Source organism: Hippopotamus amphibius, chromosome 4 (assembly GCF_030028045.1).
Source record: "Hippopotamus amphibius kiboko isolate mHipAmp2 chromosome 4, mHipAmp2.hap2, whole genome shotgun sequence".
Taxonomy (NCBI): Eukaryota; Metazoa; Chordata; class Mammalia; order Artiodactyla; family Hippopotamidae; genus Hippopotamus; species Hippopotamus amphibius.
The window spans coordinates 153,688,744-153,706,998 of record NC_080189.1 but is presented as its reverse complement, the minus strand read 5'-3'; the positions used below and the strand labels follow the sequence as shown (position 1 = coordinate 153,706,998).

At 39.0% G+C, this 18,255-nt stretch overlaps 2 protein-coding genes across 8 annotated transcripts in view; one reads left to right on the top strand and one right to left on the bottom strand.

Annotated features, from left to right (window-relative positions):
• Positions 1-248: 248 nt before the first annotated feature.
• On the top strand, positions 249-13,257 carry ATP6V1D (ATPase H+ transporting V1 subunit D). Its single transcript, XM_057731396.1, has 9 exons — positions 249-408; positions 4,872-4,989; positions 6,110-6,189; positions 7,534-7,601; positions 8,365-8,409; positions 9,555-9,658; positions 10,112-10,178; positions 11,357-11,435; positions 12,552-13,257. Exons 1-9 carry the CDS (start codon positions 368-370, stop codon positions 12,691-12,693), a joined length of 744 nt encoding a protein of 247 aa, XP_057587379.1. The 5' UTR covers positions 249-367; the 3' UTR covers positions 12,694-13,257.
• Positions 13,258-15,126: 1,869 nt separating this feature from the next.
• PALS1 (protein associated with LIN7 1, MAGUK p55 family member) overlaps positions 15,127-18,255 on the bottom strand; it is a 96,229-nt gene continuing 93,100 nt past the window's right edge. For all 7 annotated transcript variants that reach the window (XM_057731386.1, XM_057731391.1, XM_057731388.1 and 4 more), the window contains one exon: positions 15,127-18,075. In XM_057731386.1, coding sequence (XP_057587369.1) covers positions 17,899-18,075 — 177 coding nt within the window. In that variant the 3' untranslated portion in view covers positions 15,127-17,898. The remainder of the gene's footprint in view (positions 18,076-18,255) is intronic.

Below are 18,255 nucleotides of genomic sequence, written 5' to 3'. Positions count from 1 at the left end.
CAAAAGATGAAAAGTGGAGGAAGAGGCGTGTACGCTTCCCTGTTCTTTCGCCTCCCGCGGGCAGAACTCTGCGCAGCAGCCTGGGAGCTGGAGGGGGAGGGGCTAGAAGACGAACCGGAAATGAGGGACGGTTCCGGGGTGCGCGCGCCTCAACATCCGGGCATCGCCTTCTTCCCGTCCTCGCCCTCCCCATACCACCCACCAACAGGAAGTGGAAGTGAAGAAGGCGTATCCTGGCTGCCTCTTAGCAACGCGCGGGGGTCATGTGATAGAACCAGCTGACTCCGATAGAGAAAGACTCAGTGGCTGCGGTTGTTGCAGCCAGGATTGCCCGACCAGGGACCCGAGCCGAACAGTCATCGTCAGAATGTCGGGCAAAGACCGAATTGAAATCTTTCCCTCGCGTATGTAAGTAAAAGAATGGAACGAGCAGGTGTTCAGGAAGACCTGCCCGAGCCGCTGTCTCTCCATACCCTGGACCAGCAGCGGGGCTCCTTGTTTCTTAGGCCGACCCTGAGTTCTCTCTAGTTTTTTTTCGTGAGTCCAGGGCGAGGTTCCCTGTCTGGCCCCTTACACATTCCTCTGAGCGAACCAGACTGGACAGAGCGAGTCCAGCCCGTGAGAACAGGGGCCCGGCCTTCTGGCTTTTGTGGAGATCCAATGACTTCAGTCATTAGTCCAGCCATTCATTCCATATTCGCATATTGATCCCGGCACTGGATTTATATAACTGTGAATCGTCGCCACTCCTGCCCTAACAGAGTTCACGGTTTAGTGGAGAGATAGACAAACCGACGAGATTTGATAAGTGGTTTGAGAAGGGACGTTTACTGCAGTGGGAAGCAGGCTTCTAAGCTAAATTGGGGGTTGAGTCGAATCGCCGTAACGTGGGCATCAGGTTATATCTTGGATACCCATACTCATTTACCAAGATCCCCTGAAATGTCGCCTGCGGTGGGAAGCTATAGCTGAATTTCTGAGCACTCCTTTTGTTCTATCACCATTGCATCTCATTCAGACTTCTGTTAATATCACCCATCACATTGTAAAGTGTATGTTGGTTTATGTATATTTACCATTGAACTGTGAGCTCTCTCCAGGATGACAGATGTCTTAATTATTAATCCATAGAAGGTCCACAAAAAAATGTTACTTGAATGAACACATGCCGTGGAATCTGTTCAGTTGTGGCCTCCTTTCTTTTTTTGGCCTGAATTCTTTGGCAGGAGAAAATTTTAAAGTTTTCTCAAATGTGCCTAACAGCGTGTGGAAGGTAAAGTTGTTCTTACTTGCCCTCTCCTCCCCCTTTTCTTCTCTTTTCATTGAGGAGCATAAAATCAGTTTTAGATCCTGTCTCTTTGGGGGTGTTCTGTTTTTTTGTTTTTTTCTTTCTTTTTCTCAATCTGAGGACGCTTAATATGAGAGTTATATTTAAATCCCAAACCTAGATTTCTGTCTCTACCTGGGTGGCTACAGCTTTTAATGAAATGAAGGGGCTTTTGTTTGTTTGGTTTCTACCTTTGCCTGTTGATTTCCTAATAGTTTTTTGTCCTAGGTGGGAAGCAAGTCAGTTGTGGAGAAAGGCAATGCCTGTGAAGGATCAGGACCGCCCTGGGGTCGTGAGGGCTGTAGAACTCCCAGCACTTAATGACTCTGACTCCATCCAAACCTCTGCACTGAGAGACCACCAGACTCTAGCATGGCTTCTAGTAGCCTAAGGCTATGTTCCTAGACTGATTCCAGCCCCCAGGAAAATGCCTAGTTGAGAAAACTCATCGGACCTCGAATTTGCTTTGTCCTATGCCACACCTGAGGCTGTACCCCTGATCTCCCTTACTTAATTGCCTGCTAGCAGACACAGCTGGCCTTACGGCATTTCCAATGCCCAGCCTTTTGGAATTTTTCTCTTCTCTGACTGGCGTCCACTCTCGCTCCCCGCACTCATTTTAAAACACGTAATCAGTTGTGCACGGTCAGAAGGGAGCTCAGCTCTTTCCCCTGCTGTCAGTGGTTACTGAATAATGTCTGTTTTCAAGGCTTTAACTAATGCCTGGCTTGTTTATCTTTGATAGTAGTCAAAATGTTAACATTAACAGCTACATGGTTCCAAAGACAAATATACAAAATAAGATACAAAAAAAAAAAAAAAAGTTAACTTTTTTGTTTTGTTTTTACTTTTAGACTAAGAGGTGAAAATACACTTCTTTATGCTTAGACAAGAATGATAGGTGTGTGAAGGTGAAAATTGCTGTTTGAGAGCACTCAGCTTGCTGATTAAGAGGAAAATCAGGGGCAGGAAGTAACTGCTTCTCTAAATGTTTTCCCCAAGGCTTATCATCAGGTATTTTGTCATGTAGTCAGATGTCTTTGATTCAGCTGGAAGCAAAGTCATCATCCTAGCTGAAGGTCAAACATTTTTTTGTAGGGCCAAGCAGCCCTGTAGCTTGTAAAAAAAAAAAGTGTTTTAAGAACAAGTTTTTTAAGAGCTAGGCTAGAAAATACACTAGAGACTTCTGTTTCAGACACTTCTCCTTACAGTGGTATCCTGTGAAATGGGGCTGTCACCCACTTAGGCACCAGAGAGAGCAAAACAAGTTTAGAGTGGAAGCAAAAGAGGCATGAAGGATTTGGAGTCAACAGAGGTCGGTTCTATCCAGGTTCTACTGCATACTGGCTATAAGCCCTTGGGCAAGTCACTCTCTGAGTCTCAAGAATTAAAATTTGTCTATGTCATGAGGAAAGAAATTAAATATAGGAGGAAATTAGAACTAGCATGGTGGATTCAGTTTTGTGAACAAGTTCACCTTTTTACTGTAAACTTGCTGCAATCTCTAGTACTAGGATTTGACTTAAATTTGGTTCAACTCTTTGAGCCCAAAGCCTGGTGGTTCGTGTCAACAACATGGTATGTTGAATGTACACACTGGGGAGCACAGCTCCTGCTCAGGCTGGAAACTGAACCAGCTTCACTTGGTTACACCTCCAGTGAGGCTAGTCAGTGCAAATTCAGCCACTGAAAGCTCGTTTTTCACAGGCAGAACTGTTCACCCGAGGTGGTTTATAATCTGTAGGTGAAGCAGTATGGCACACAGTTAGGGTACAGTGGACCTAGGTTTGAGCATTAGTTTGAACCTTGGTTAAATCACTGGAGTCAGAAATCTGGTGCAAGTTCCTGCTCTGCCTTCTCTTTACTGAGTGGCCGTGGGAAAGTTGTTTCACTTTTCTGAGCCTCACTTTCCTATCTTTCAGGATATGTCTAAAGGCCCTTCCAGCTATAGAGCTGTCGTAGTAACCTTTGGCCTCTGGTAGAAGATTCAGTATAATCTAAGAATTTAGTCAGAAGTTTAGCAAAAACTACTTTGCATTTGGTTATAACACCAGTCATATGAAATTATATCCCCTTAAACAGATCACTTTAAATATGTTATACAATTGATTGTTGAATCTTGTTACCCACTTTTTCCCCCTCATTATTAAATTTTATCTGGCATATGGTAGCAAGAATGGAAATGTCAGTTTCTGCTGTTGCTTTCTTGACTTTGGTTTTGGGGTTCCTGATGGGAAAAGATTGAAATAAGGAGGTAAGGAGACTTCAGAGGTTTGTCACTTCTCAGAAGTGTTTACTTATATGTCATTTGCTACCTAGAGTCATTTACAAATTAATAAAGGGATTGGTAGTAGAGTCTTAATGGATGATATCAAAACACTTCAGTGCCAGACTTTTTTTTTTTTTTTTAATAAATTTATTTACTGGCTGCGTTGGGTCTTCGTTGCTGCACACAGGCTTTCTCTAGTTGCAGCAAGTGGGGGCTACTCTTCATTGTGGTGGCTTCTCATTGCAGAGCATGGGTTCTAGGCACGTGGGCTTCAGTAGTTGTGGCATGCAGGCTCAACAGTTGTGGCTCACAGGCTCTAGAGTACAGGCTCAATAGTTGTGGCACACGGGCTTAGTTGCTCTGCGGTATGCGGTGTCTTCCTGGGGCAGGGATCAAACCCGTGTCCCTTGCATTGGCAGGCGGATTCTTAACCACTGTGCCACCTAGAAAGTCCCTTCAGTGCCACACTTTTAAGGGAAAAAGTGATAAATGATTGTGGTATAAAATACAGAAGTGAAACAGAGTATACTAGTAAAAAGCAAATCCATTTTTTTCAGTCAGCCTTATTTTCCAAAGGAAACTGTTACCACTTTCTGTGCACCTTTTCTGGAGCTGTTCTCTGTATCTGTATAAGCACATTATCTCTTACTTTGCATAACTAAGACAGTGTAATATCAGGAGCACATGCAGGTCTACCTTCCTCTTTTTTTTCATGGCTGCGTATCATTACGTTGTATGATGAACCATGATTTGTGGAGCATTTAACTTGTTTCCTCCCTTTTGCTGTTACCAATAAGGCTGGATTACTCAATCTTAATCCTGCACATGTTTTTGTGTACATGGAGTAAATCAGTGGGATAAATCCCTTAAAGTGGAATTGTTGGTCCTGATAGTAAGTGCATTTCAAATTTTGATGTATGTTAGTGGACAGATTTTTTTTTTAATCCTTAGTGTGTATCCCTAATGGAAACATATATTGTTTTAACTCAGAAATCAAGCAAGTATTTATGCTGGCATCATAAAATAGGGCTCCTAGTAAATTTTGTTGTGATTTAATAAATATTTATTAAAGGATTGTTTCTGTTTTAAATAAAAAAGACTTCTCATTTATGGAACACTGATGCTGGATATCTACAGTATTGAGAAATCAATTAATCCTGTCAGCTACAAATGCTATATATTCTTGCTCTCATGACATCAGGAATTAAGCATAATTTTAACACCATATTGGGGGAGTATTTTTATTTTAAATGTCTTTAACTTTTGTTTACATAGGGCACAGACCATCATGAAGGCTCGGTTAAAAGGAGCACAGACAGGTCGAAACCTGCTGAAGAAAAAATCTGATGCCTTAACTCTTCGATTTCGACAGATCCTTAAGAAGATAATAGAGGTAGAATGAAGTTTGCTTAGAATTGTATTTATTTTAGAAGTATCCATGGAAAAGCCAGCATGGCTGTTGGCATTTTAATTAAACTTTTTTCCTTCAAAAGTAAAAATGCCATTATAAATGTAACAAGTTTCAGAAAGTTCATTTAATAAAATTCAAACTCTTTACTCTTGCCTCTGAAGACCCACTTGTTCTGCTCTGGCCCCTGCCTGCCCCTCTGATCTCATTTGGAGTTTTTTCTAACATCCTCCTCTAGGACCTTTGCACTAGCGGTTTTTTCTGCCTGAAATGCTCTTTCCCTAGTATTTCTTATAACTGCTCCTCTGGCCTGTCTGGTAACTTTCTATCCACCTGTCCCAGTTTTTCTTCTCTTTCAAAAAAAATTATTAGGTATTCTCAAACATTAAATATTCCAGATTTATTTTAGAATCACTATGCCATTAGGATTTAGACTGTAATATAGTGAATTTAAAAGATTAATTTGAGCAAATCAGCATGGACTCATTCAGGAATAAGGGAGGCCCTTCAGTAAAGATTCAGTTTTCTGTTTCTTAGTGTCTTTATTCTAATATTTTAATTATAAAACTCATGGCTTTGCAACATTGTTAGTAACCATAACCAAAACTGTTCAAGCAAAATTGGATATATTTATTTTATTGTTACCAAATCGATGTTAACATGTACACCTGGTGTAAAATACTGATGGTTGTTAAAGGAACAGGATTATTATACGATTTTTCCCCATTAAAAACTTGGTTGAGGGACTTCCCTGGTGGCGCAGTGGTTGAGAATCCGCCTGCCAATGCAGGGGACACGGGTTCGATCCCTGCTCCAGGAAGATCCCACATGCCACGGAGCAACTGAGCCCATGCACCACGGCTGCTGAGCCTGTGCTCTAGAGCCTGTGAGCCACAACTACTGAGGCCCGCGTGCACCTGGAGCCCGTGCTCCGAAGCCACTGCAATGAGAAGTACCACAACAAAGAGTGGCCTCTGTGCGCCACAACTAGAGAAAGCCCACAAGCAGCGAGGACCCAATGCAGCCAATAAATAAATAAAGTTATTTAAAACAACAACAACAACAACAACTTGGTTGAATCAGCTGTTGGTTTATGCTTTTCCAGACTAAAATGTTGATGGGTGAAGTGATGAGAGAAGCTGCCTTTTCACTTGCTGAGGCCAAGTTCACAGCAGGGGATTTCAGGTAAGAACACTTAAGTGGGGTGTTTTGAAAAATGAGTGCTTTCATGTTCATAATTTCATCTAAAAGCCACTTTTACTTTAAAAAAATACAAGAGCATCAGAGACAAATGATATAGTAATAATAACACTTTGACGCCATTACCCTGACATTTTTGTGTTTATTACCAGCCACGTGTATCTGTTACATGGTTGTGGTAGCAGCATACTTAACAGTTTATAGTCCATTTTCATTTAATACTGTATCATAACCATTTTCCCCTGTTTTCACTTAGTTGAATAATCTTTAGATGTATGATAATGTATTAACGTTTTCCTGTAATGGTGGGCCTTTGGGTTGATTTTCAGATTTTTGGATTATTAGAAAAGGTACCGTGAGCATCTTTATGTGTATGTACTTTCATTTCTGTTGAATTATTTCCTTAGGAAAATTTTTGAGAATGGAATTGGTTGTTTAAAAGGATGGACTTTATGGAATTTGTCGATATGTGCTTTACAAAGCATAGAAAATGGTTTAGTTCTTGCTTTACGTGTTATGCTTAGTTATGTCACTTGATTCTCCAAATAAGCTTGTGAGATGGACCAGGCGAGCATTGTTATTCTCAGTTTAAATTCAGTGCCTTTCCAAAGTTAAACGACTACTCAGGGGCAAGAGTGGAAGTTGTTTTCAGAGTTTTTGATTTTGGTTTTCTTTACCAATAACACCGTGCTTCCAACTCTGAGTTTGTGTTATCTGGGAACATTACCTACGGACAGTCTTACAGCTTGAGAGGCATAAGACCTTTTGAAGCAGTAGACTCTTAATTTTTGCCATTGTTGGTAGGAAAACAATTTGCATTGACTTTCCCATGAGAGGAAGGGAGTAAATAGTGTGTAAGTGGTATGTGAAAGTGTTTTAGGGTGGTTATGGGGAGTGACTGGTGGGGAGTCAGACAAAGGCAGATGGAAATTAGATAGATTCCAGGGTAAAGGAATTGAACTCTTTCTTAGCCACACCTAGAAAGTTTGAACAGCAAACCCAGAAAGATGGAACATTTTCTCCAAATTACATTAGTGGAATGAAAATCCCTAAAGTCACATCCATGCGCCACATGTCTGATTGTAAACTTAAGCAGTCCGTGTACATGAAAATCATTCTTTGTTTTCTTATGGCTAACGTTTGAATATTGTTCATACTTTGCTCTCTGAGGCCCTCCTCTGGTAGCAGTGATTGTTCCCCTTTTCTGAAAAAAAGACAATCATCAAACAGAATTATGACATCTTACTTTTTTGTTGAAATCTCTTGATCTGTTGGTTTATTTCTCCCTCTAAAAACTCAACTAAATCAAGGCCTTTTCTTTTTCTGCAGCACCACAGTTATCCAAAATGTAAATAAAGCCCAAGTGAAGATTAGAGCAAAGAAAGATAATGTAGCAGGTAACTTTTCAACCCTTTAGAACTCTTGGCTGAGGAAAGATAACATTTTTAAATTAACCCATTTATACAGCAAGATCTTGATGGCTCAGTTAATCTTTTCTCCTTAGACAAAGTTGATTGGCTTTACATGTTAAAACTGTTGTTAACTGCTGGTTGCTAGGGGCTGGGGGTGGGGAAGTGGGGAGCTAGTTGTTCAATGGATATAAAGTTACACTTACACAAGATAAATACATTTTAGAGACCTGCTGTACAATAATATAGTTAACAATATGGTAATGTGCACTTAAAAACTTGAGAAAGTAGATCTCATGTTGAGTGTTCTTAACACACACACACACACACACACACACACACAGAGGAAAAGGGACACAGATCTTTTGGAGGTGATGGATATGTTTATTACCTTAATTGTGATGATTATTTCATGAGTGTATGCATATGTCTGTACTCATCAAAATGTATACATTAAATATGTGCAATTTTTTGTGTATTAAGTATACCTCAAAGCTGAAAGAAAAAAAAAACAAAAACATTGTAACAACCAGATCCCTTACTAAGGATATCCTTACTAAGGATAATTTGACTTTTGAATAGGAATGAACACTTAGGAAGGCAGGTTCCTAAATTCATTCATTGAAACCAGTTACAGTTCCAGGCAATCTCTTGACTTTTGAGTATTTGCTGAAACATAGGAAAACAGTGGGTAAGAAACAGTACTTCAAGGACATGTTTGTGAATCCATGTATGTATCTGTGTTTAACAGGTGTTACTTTGCCAGTATTTGAACATTACCATGAAGGAACTGACAGTAAGTGTGAAACTTTTTATGTGTGTGTCTCAGGGTTCTTCCAGTTCCTCTTTAAATGAACTTTATTCTGGAAAATGATGATAGACCTTCTTAGAGTTCAGGAGTTCCAGTCTTGGAAGCCTTCAGTCTTTTTTGGTTTGTTTGCTTTTTGTTTTTGTTTTTTTGGCCTTGCTGGGCGGCATGCAGGATCTTACATCCCCAACCAGGGATCAGACCCATGCCCCCTGCATTGGGAGTGCGGAGTCTTAACCACTGAACCACCAGGGAAGTTCTGGAAGCCTTCTTATCAGATGCAGTTGGGACAGTAGTTTATCAGTTAATCAAAAAAATGTTATTGCAGGGAGTCATAAAACATTGTGGGTTGCTTAAAATATTTTATTTCAACCGAGAAATTTATATGGAGTCATTTGCAATTTTAAAAATGTAAGGCCATGGCCTTTTTTTGAGTATGAATCCACAGATTAGACTTCCATGTTGTCTTTCTGCACGAACCACACCCATAATGCATTGCTTATAATTTCCAGTTTGGGTCTCTTTAAAATAGAGTAAGATCTTAGACACTGTGATGCAGTCTGAATGCTGAATCCTCCTAGACTTTTATAGCCAGCCCGCCCTAGCTTTTTATAACTGTCTCACTTTTTCCTAATTTGACAGCATGTTTTAGGTAGTAATGCTTCTTTGTTGAGTCTTTACAAAGTAATCAACTTTTTTTCATAGAAACAACAGTATTCTTTCTTTGGCCCTCATATTTAATTGGTTCACATAGAATATTTAGTACTGCTTGAATAAAGACGTAGAATATTCTAGAGAGTCACCTGTTAACAGAGAGGGTCACTGTACTGGGGCATCAGGCAGTATAGTCTACAAAGGGAAGGAGAGCACTGGTTAATCCAGTGAGCCAGGGAAGTGAAGGTTGGTCAAAAGCATCTCCTATGGTTAGATTTAGAATAGTATCCTTGTGCAAAACTATTCAGCAGTGTGTCCTATAGTTTTGGGGGAGTGAAATGGGCACTTCCCATTTGCATTTAACAGGGTTAGTGAATTTGTTTTTCTGTGTTTGGTATTATTCTGACTTATCTTCTTTTGGGAAGTTTATAGGGAAGATTACACTCTAAATACAAATGTCGTCTGACTGGTTCTTTCAGGTTATGAACTGACTGGTTTAGCCAGAGGTGGGGAACAGTTGGCTAAACTGAAGAGGAATTATGCCAAGGCAGTGGAACTACTGGTGGAACTAGCTTCGCTGCAGGTAAGTTTCTGAAATGGTGGCTTCTCCACCATTGTCCCTATTTTTTACTCCTAACAAAATGTTTGTGCAGTGGTATAGTGTCACTCTTGGCTAGATGAGAACACTCAGAGTCATTATAGATTTAAATGCAAATATAATATGGTTTTATGCATGAAAGCCTTTTTTCCCCCCTTTGAGGCCAGTTAATATATTTCTAGGTCATTAGTGCATGATTCTCTCCTCTTGCCATTTTTATAACTTTAGGTGAGTCTGAAATAAACAAATTCTACTAGAATGGAAATCATGTTAGCTCTATGGAAGTCTCATAAGAATTTTCTGTTTTTTAAGTATGTTGAAAAGAAATAGTCTTGGTTTCCAGGTGTTTTCTACAAGTGCTGTCTGAGTGAAGGCAAGTGGACAGGCATAATTAGGAAGACTTTGTGCTTACATTATTAATTTATCCTCTTATTTTAGACTTCCTTTGTTACTTTGGATGAAGCTATTAAGATAACCAACAGGCGTGTAAATGCCATTGAACATGGTGAGTATAAGCTGCTGTGAGGCTCTTTGTTCACCCTCTTGTCCGCACCTCCACATTTGTCACGGATCTGCTGGGAATCAGGGGCAGATCGCCTGGTGAATAAGCTGTTGCCCTTGCCCACGGTGGGAAGGGCAGTGAGTCAGCAGTACAGACAAGTGTTAGTAAATCCTCTGATAGAAGTATGCGTATGATTTGGGGGGAGTTAGAGGAGAGTGGTGAGTTAAAAATTATGGAATGTTTTATTCATTTCTGATTATTCATGAATAAAAGGTAAAACTCAAGAGCCCTAATGTTTTTGTAAGCTCTTTCCAATGATTGATTGATAAATCTTTTTGAACACATGAAGTATTTAACTTTAAATCTCTCTTTCTTAGGCCTTATGTCCTGTTCTTGTGCTGTTCTGCTTGATTTCTAAAAATAAATTTTCCCATTGGATGCATTTATTTTCCATCTCTCATTTCATTATTTTAAAACTATGATTCATGAGTGTTGCTACAGTACTTTTTTAAGAAACTCAGTTTTCATTAAAGAAACATTTATTCAGTTTCAAAGTAAGAAATGAGCAAAATTTGAGCGGCAGGGAAATTATTTTGCTTGGGCTCTTATTAGTGTTAAAGAGGAAGTTATCTCATTTTTTAAAAACTCAAAAACACATTTCCTGACTGCTTGCTTGTGCCAGCCTCTTGCATGGAATTGCAAGCAAAACAAAATGGATAAGGTAACAGTTGCAGTTCGCAATTCACATTCTAGAAGTAAAATAGGCAAAATCTGTGTAAAGGAGAATCTTATGATTGACACAAAATTCAACTTCCTGTATTCTCTCTGCTCGATGCTCCAGTTTTTAACAGTGGATTGCTGTTACATTTAAAATAACATCAGTGGTTCAGTGTTATATATTCATTTAAATTCAGTATATTCAGTGATGTATATATATATCATGGTCCAGTGTTACCTGTCCATAGAAAAGACAGAACAAGGGCATATTCCAAAATATTTATAATAGTTAACTATAGGGTGGTTAGATTATACTTCATTTTATTTCTTTGTGTTTTTGTTTTTTGCATTAAATGTACATTTATTTTACACTTAGAAAAAATAAGTTGCTGTTATACAAATAGCACTGGCAATTTGAAAAAAGGAGGTTTAAAGTTCTCACTATATGTTTTTTTAAACCCTAGTCATCATTCCCCGGATTGAACGTACTCTTGCTTATATCATCACAGAGCTGGATGAGAGAGAGCGAGAAGAGTTCTATAGGTTTGTTGGAATTGGCAGTTATTGATCATTTTTTGTTTTTCCATATTCCCAAGGCTCGATTTGCTCAGAGACTTGTCGGCTTAGGTTCTTTAGAATTAGCGCAACTTGGGACTTCCCTGGCGGTCCAGTGGTTAAGACTCCATGCTTCCATTGCAGAGGGCATGGGTTTGATCCTTGGTGGGGGGACTAAAATCCCACGTGCCGTGCAGCACGGCCAAAAAAAGAAAAAAGAATTAGCACAACTTGTATTTTATTCTGACAGGAAGCAAGAAATAATATTGCCAAAGGCTGTGGAGACAGATCTGTGCCAAGTTTTGCACATACCTAAAATATGGCATCTCTGAAAACTTAGGCCCTTCAGAGAAACTATAAATGGCCTTGATAATTCTTTAAAATTAAACAATGATTTAGATTGGGTGTCTCCCATGTAAAAAGAAACTGGAATTAATCAACAAACATGTATTGCATGTTGAAAATGTTCCAGGAGAAAGCATTAAGTACTTGGGGGCATTACATAATAATGTAAATCTTACCATTAGAGAGTCAGAGTACTTGGAGGGAAATGATGCATGTACGTGAATTACCTCTGAACATTTAGAGCTAGTAGGGACAATAAATACTAAATAGCTGGTGTGCAGGGGTCCATGTGCCAGGTTCAGAGAAGTTGGGAGATAGGTGAATGCAGGCATATTCAGGAGACGGCTGTCTTGGACCTTGAGTAGCATCTGAGTATGATTTATAATCTTAATTATCAAAATTTAGTTTGTGCTTCAGTTGATGTGCAGGGTTGTGGTAATCCAAATTGAATGATCCAAAATTTTAATGTCTGAATGCCCAAAATCTGTTCATGGATGTTTCAGGGGATGGACATCAAAGCTTATTCACCCTGAGATGGGAGCTTTTGAAATCAGTTATTAGCTTAAAATGTCTGTGTATTCTACCTCAAATCTTTTTTTTTTTAAATGGGTTACAAGTATATTACTGAAATTGAAATGAATAAAGGTAGAATTTTGTTCTACTTTGTGGGTGTTTATTATCCTTGTTATAAAACTATAAGAAATCAGTTCTACCTAGTATGGAAACAGTGTTCAGAGAATTCCCTCCTTTATTTTACAGGTTAAAGAAAATACAGGAGAAGAAAAAGATTCTCAAGGAAAAGTCTGAGAAGGACTTGGAGCAACGGAGGGCAGCTGGAGAGGTGATGGAGCCTGCTAATCTTCTGGCTGAAGAGAAGGATGAGGATCTTCTGTTTGAATAGTCTTTCCTGCTCTGGTTCTTTCAGAAGGCCTAACATGGCACCATTTTAATTCATGGTGTGTAGGTTTGGTATGTGTGGCTATTTATTTTTTGGCCTAAGAATTTCACCAGTTGTAAAGTTTCCCTGGATGTCCATTTATGGGATTACCTTTGCAGAATCATAATTCAGCAACCATTTATCACCAATGAGATTTCTAGAACCTGCCCAGAAACGTGTATAATTTATTCTGCAGAAGTGTCACCCTACTCCACTTATATGTCTGTTGCAAGTGATCTGCTTACCAAACATATTAAGAAATTCCCCTTAGGAAACAGCAGTGGCCTCAGGCCAACACATGTAGGCCAGCTACTGTTGGAACGCCCTTTGTTCCTACCTACTTGCACACCATTGTCTGAGATTGCTGCAGCCATCCTTGTGTTAGTTACTGCGGGACTCCTCTCAAGCTTTATGAAAACCTTCACTTATTCTTCCTTGAATGACAGGTCTCTGTCTTTCTGTCATGGGAACAGTTCTGCCAATTCAAATGTGACTGTGGTATATAACAGTAAAATGATTTAAAACTGAGTTGTTCCTTTTTTAATGAATTTACTGCTGAGAGTAAGTTGTGTTCTTATGCTCAGATTGGCACATGGGATTGGCCTCCAAAAAAAGCCTTCTCTGCAGACATGTATGAAGTGGGTAGCACCCCCGCCCCCCGGTCATATTTCAGTGTTTACTAATAAGCTTACTGAGGTGATTGTTGAATTTGGGGATACTAATAAATATATGATTGCCAGTGAGTTAAGACGGCTTAGTAATACTGCTGTTTTTTCTAAGAAAAAAATACTAATTCCCATTTGAGAGCAATAAGGTGCTGTACTGTTTTGTAAGCAGTAACAACTTGAGGCAGTTGAACAGCCATATCAGGTGACTGAGGTTTTCGGGTAGCTTGATCTGGTGTGAGCCATCCGTGATCACGCAGGCCTTCCTGCACTCAGCTGTAGGCATTTTTTACATGATTGGCCCTGGAGCAGTTTTTAGTTAGTGAAAATTGTGACATTAGCCTTAACAGTATTGTGTTTAAATCAGCTGATATCACAGCCGAGGCTAATTTTAAAGTACCAAGTAATTTTGCAAACATTTAACACCGGCTATAAAATAGCTTAGTTGTGCCAGTTAGACATGTTTTATCTGTATTATCACAACCACCATTAAGAGGTGCATATTTTACTTTAATCCCACATTTCAATGAAGAATCCCACAACCTAGATCAGAAAGCTAGAAAGTGGTGAATCCCAGATTTAAATCCAGGCAGTCTACCTTCAGAATTTTTACATCCTTAACTTCAATCCTTTTTGTGTCCCCTATATTTAAAATTTTGGATGAAGGTAAGACATAAGGCCTATCCTGGAGGAGCTGATTTTTAGGAAATCCTGTTGCCGCTCACAGAATAAAATGTCAGAGTCAATGTAAATTCAGTAGTGATTGGAAAACCAACAGCTGAGTTCACAAGTCTTGAAAATAGGAAACAGTGAACTGCTTAATATTTAATCCTCTCAGCGCTCCAGTGAGATATAAATATCATCTCCATTTTGTAGGTGGAATGCAGGCTAAATGTATCTTGATTTCACCAGAGCCTTGGTTCTTAGGTGGTATGTACTGCTCTGTAGAAGGCAAAGATTAGCTGGAAGGTAGATGAAGACAGGCAGATTTAGTGGGTTTTCATTTAGATAAATTTATGTTCACCTTAAAGCACTGAACCAGAGACGTACCCTAGATTTTTTTCCTGTGGCTTCATAAACCTCTGGTACTTACTGGCCTTGGCTAACCTCCCTACGAAACTGCAGGTGATTTTATGGTTTCGCATATTGTTAAAAAGAAATCGAGACAACAGTAGACAGTAGGGTGGGGGTGATCTGAGCTGTGTGGGAAGGGAGTAGATCAGGAATATGAATAGAAAGCTGGACTGGGGTAGCAGGTGTGTGTATGTGTGACACTTTTTGGTATATGACTGGCCTCCATTGGGAGATACAGAGTAGGTATGGTAGAAAAAGGAGAGGGATGAAGGATAAAGAAATGAAACGTTATATATTTGTCAATAACTCATCCTGTCCTCAGTGTTCTCAAATCCATGGTTGCATGTAGTGGAATTTGCCTGAGTATTACATACCTTCTTCCCCAGAAAACTTTTAGAGTTCACAGCTTTAAGTTGTCTATCTTTAATATACTGATAGTTAAACAAACAATTAAGGAAAACCTACATTTGTGCCAATAGGGGGCACGTCCCCAACTATGAAGAATAAACATATTTTGTGTTTTACTCAGAGGTTCCAATGGACTTGATTCTGGCAAAACTTGAAGGCAGGGGTGGGTCTTTAGATGTGCTGAAACCTTGAATGGCAGAGGATATAAACACAGCAGAAGAAAGTACTCAGGGGCTTTTTAAATTTGAAATATAATTTTGCTTTTTATTTTTACATTATAGTGTGCAGTATTACATCTCAATAAAAGAGTGCAGATACAAGCAGGATAAGAGTACAAAGGAGAATTAACAATAGATGTCAGAAAGGTTACCTTTATTAAGGCTAAATCCCTGGTTTATATTTTCCATACACATTCACAAAATTACATTCAAATTATTCCTTAGGCCATAAGAAAAGGGAAAAAAATCCAGACATTAGATTTTCATAGAAAGCAAATCTGGATTAATCTAAACACTATTCTCCTTTCTGTTTGTTCTGACTTAAGAAAATTTAGTAAAGGAAGATTATTTACTTATTTGAACTAACTTGCATTTTATTAGTGATTGGTATCATTCCTATGAGTGGTAAAGACTTCCCCCATACTGGGGTCTCCAATCAGAACCACAGAGGGACGGGAAATGGAATTGGCCAGAACGGTGTACAGCACAGCTAGGTGGGGAGCAAGGCTTTTTTTCCCATTTTCTTTCAAGGAAGTCAGCAACAACCCAGTTTTGACTTTGTAGGGACTGTGTTGAATATCAGCACATCCATATCACTAGGACTGAGGAAAGTTTGGGACATAAATATTTCTATCCCTCTACCATTCCTGATGAGGAAGGAGAGAATTATATAGGACTTCACTGATGCCCCTTTTAAGAAGTACACTATGGCATGACATGTGCCTCCGTATGGGACTTGGACTTGCTTTTTAAAGCCATGCCTGAGTCTCCACAGCACATGACCCCTCCTGTGGCCCTATGGTCTGCAGGCTAACTCGGGAACTAGCACAGCAGCCACTTACACCACCTGAAATCTCAAACTGCAAATATTTTAGATCTTAGGGTTGAAAACAGTTGTCAGTTAAAACTCTGCTGTCTACCATAGACTACCTTTCATTCCTAAGCAGAAAGTAAGCTGGAAAGCTGAAAACATTAAGTCTTAGTCCTTTGTTTTTCAGTACTTAGTCCTTTGTTTTTCAGTGCTGAAAACCACCGTGACCTTTCCATTTTCCTGCCATAAACTGGAGTGTTTCAGACCTGAAGAGACGGTATGTATGGCATTCCTTCCCTCAACCCAGGAATGTTACTTTCTTCCTAAGGAACACTATCTTTAAAGTATTTCCACATAAGACATACTCCATAGCCAACTTAGAGGCCATGCAAATTTGAATAGAAGGCAACATATAAACTGTCTACATTTGTTCAAATAATATTATGCAAAAGAGAAAAACTCAAATATATACATGACACAGACAAACTACTCATTAAAAAAAAAGTTGCTTATGTTAAATTAAGTGACAATTCAGTATTTTTCCAGTGTTTAGCTTTGGGAACAGGAATTGTTGTAGCTAAAGTCATCATAAAAATAAAATCAAGACATTCACATTTGAGGTTGTTTGTCACACATCACACCATCCCTTAAGCCTTCAAAAGATTACAAATTAACTTACCATGCCCATTACAGAAGTTGAATTAAAAGCTACAAGCTATAGAGACAGTATGAAAATCCCATTAGCTTAAATGTTTTATGATTTAGCTTGTTGCATTCTGGTCATAAGAGGCAGACCTTATTAAGATAAAAACTTGTTTCCATATGCTTAACTTTCCCCGTGTAATGTTCTTTTCCTAAAATGTTCAAATGACTTTCAGGTCATCTCTTCCTTCTGATCTCAAAGTCAGCTATCAGATCATTTCTCTCATATAATTTTATTCCAATGCTGAACAAGTGTAATCAATGATCACTTGTCAATCTATTAAATATACAGTACAGCAGCTATAGTGATCACAGAATTCCAGTTTATTACCTATATGTATAGCACAGTCATCAAATTATCCTGTGCTCATATATAAAAATGCAAAAACTGTCAAATGTGCTATGTCCTCTCATGTATGTAAAAAATTATTTGCATCATGAGGAAGAAACTTTTTAACAGTCAACACAGTTTATATGAATATCTGCCATTCATAAAAATGTAACTTATACATTCTGTTGTACTATGCAGGAAAAGGATGTAAAAGTTACCAAATCAGTTGTGACAATTAAAGAAATAAATTCAGAAAATCATTATACCTTCAAAAAGATCAGCATATGTTGTATGTTTTAGATCAGAGTCTGCAGAGTGTGCAGTGAAGTCTGATCTACAAAGTTTGAGCTAAAAAACTGGTGCTTCTAATGGAATGTTTTTGAGAATTAAGACACATACAAATGAACTCAAGCCTAACAGTAGCTCCAGAACAAAGTGGCACCATTTTTTTAAGTAGTTCTGATGACTAAACCACTCTTCTAACCAAATACTGTTGTCCTGCCCAGTGCAGAGAAGCAGTTTCCCCTCGCCCCCAAATTCCCATGAAGTCATTTAAGTTAACTGTTAAATAACATCAAGATTTATTACTATGTGAGACATGGACCGTTGTGTATATACACACAAGCTTTCCATGGAAATATGACTAGGCAGAAAAAATCCTGTTAGGTGAGAACAGAATTAAAAGGTTTTTACATGGATACAATGGAACGGCTCTGCTGAAAATTTCCATTTAAAATCCCCAAATGAGGCAAGAACCTCTAAAGCCACGTACAGAGAATAAAGACAGCTGTTGACAAATTGCCTAAGGGGATTTTCTTCTCACTAGTTGAAGATCTAAGAACAGGTCTACAGTTTACACTGCCTGCCACCTTCTCAGAAACTTGCTCAAGTATCAGGGCTATCTTCCTAGTGGCAGTTTGCCAGATCAAGTCCAATCATGCCACAGAATGGATGTTTCCTTCACCTCAGCCAAGTGGATGGCACCCACTGAGGCTCAGTATCAAGTCTGTTTATCAACCTAAGCAATTCCTGATAGGCTTTATCAAGATCTGAGTTCACAATTGCTGTGTCAAAGTAGTGGCCATTGTTCTGCTCCATCTCTCTAGTCTTCTCAATGATTTCTCTCAACTCCTCAGGCTGCAAAGAGAAGATAAAAACTATGAGGTAATCCATTCCTTATCAAAATATGCGAAGAGCCAGATATGGCTGAAGAACAAGAAGCGGCCTTAACACTGCTTTCCTTCTGTATCTCAAAATACTCAACCTCGAGACCTCCTCCCCAATCCTGTAATGGCCACAGGGATTTCCTTTGCTCTG

Excerpts from the sequence above, each read along its gene's own strand:
- ATP6V1D (XM_057731396.1), top strand. The coding sequence starts at position 368 with ATGTCGGGCAAAGACCGAATTGAAATCTTTCCCTCGCGTAT. Across the intron at positions 409-4,871 it reads GAAATCTTTCCCTCGCGTAT|GGCACAGACCATCATGAAGG; the intron begins GTAAGTAAAAGA and ends TTGTTTACATAG. Across the intron at positions 10,179-11,356 it reads TGTAAATGCCATTGAACATG|TCATCATTCCCCGGATTGAA; the intron begins GTGAGTATAAGC and ends TTTAAACCCTAG.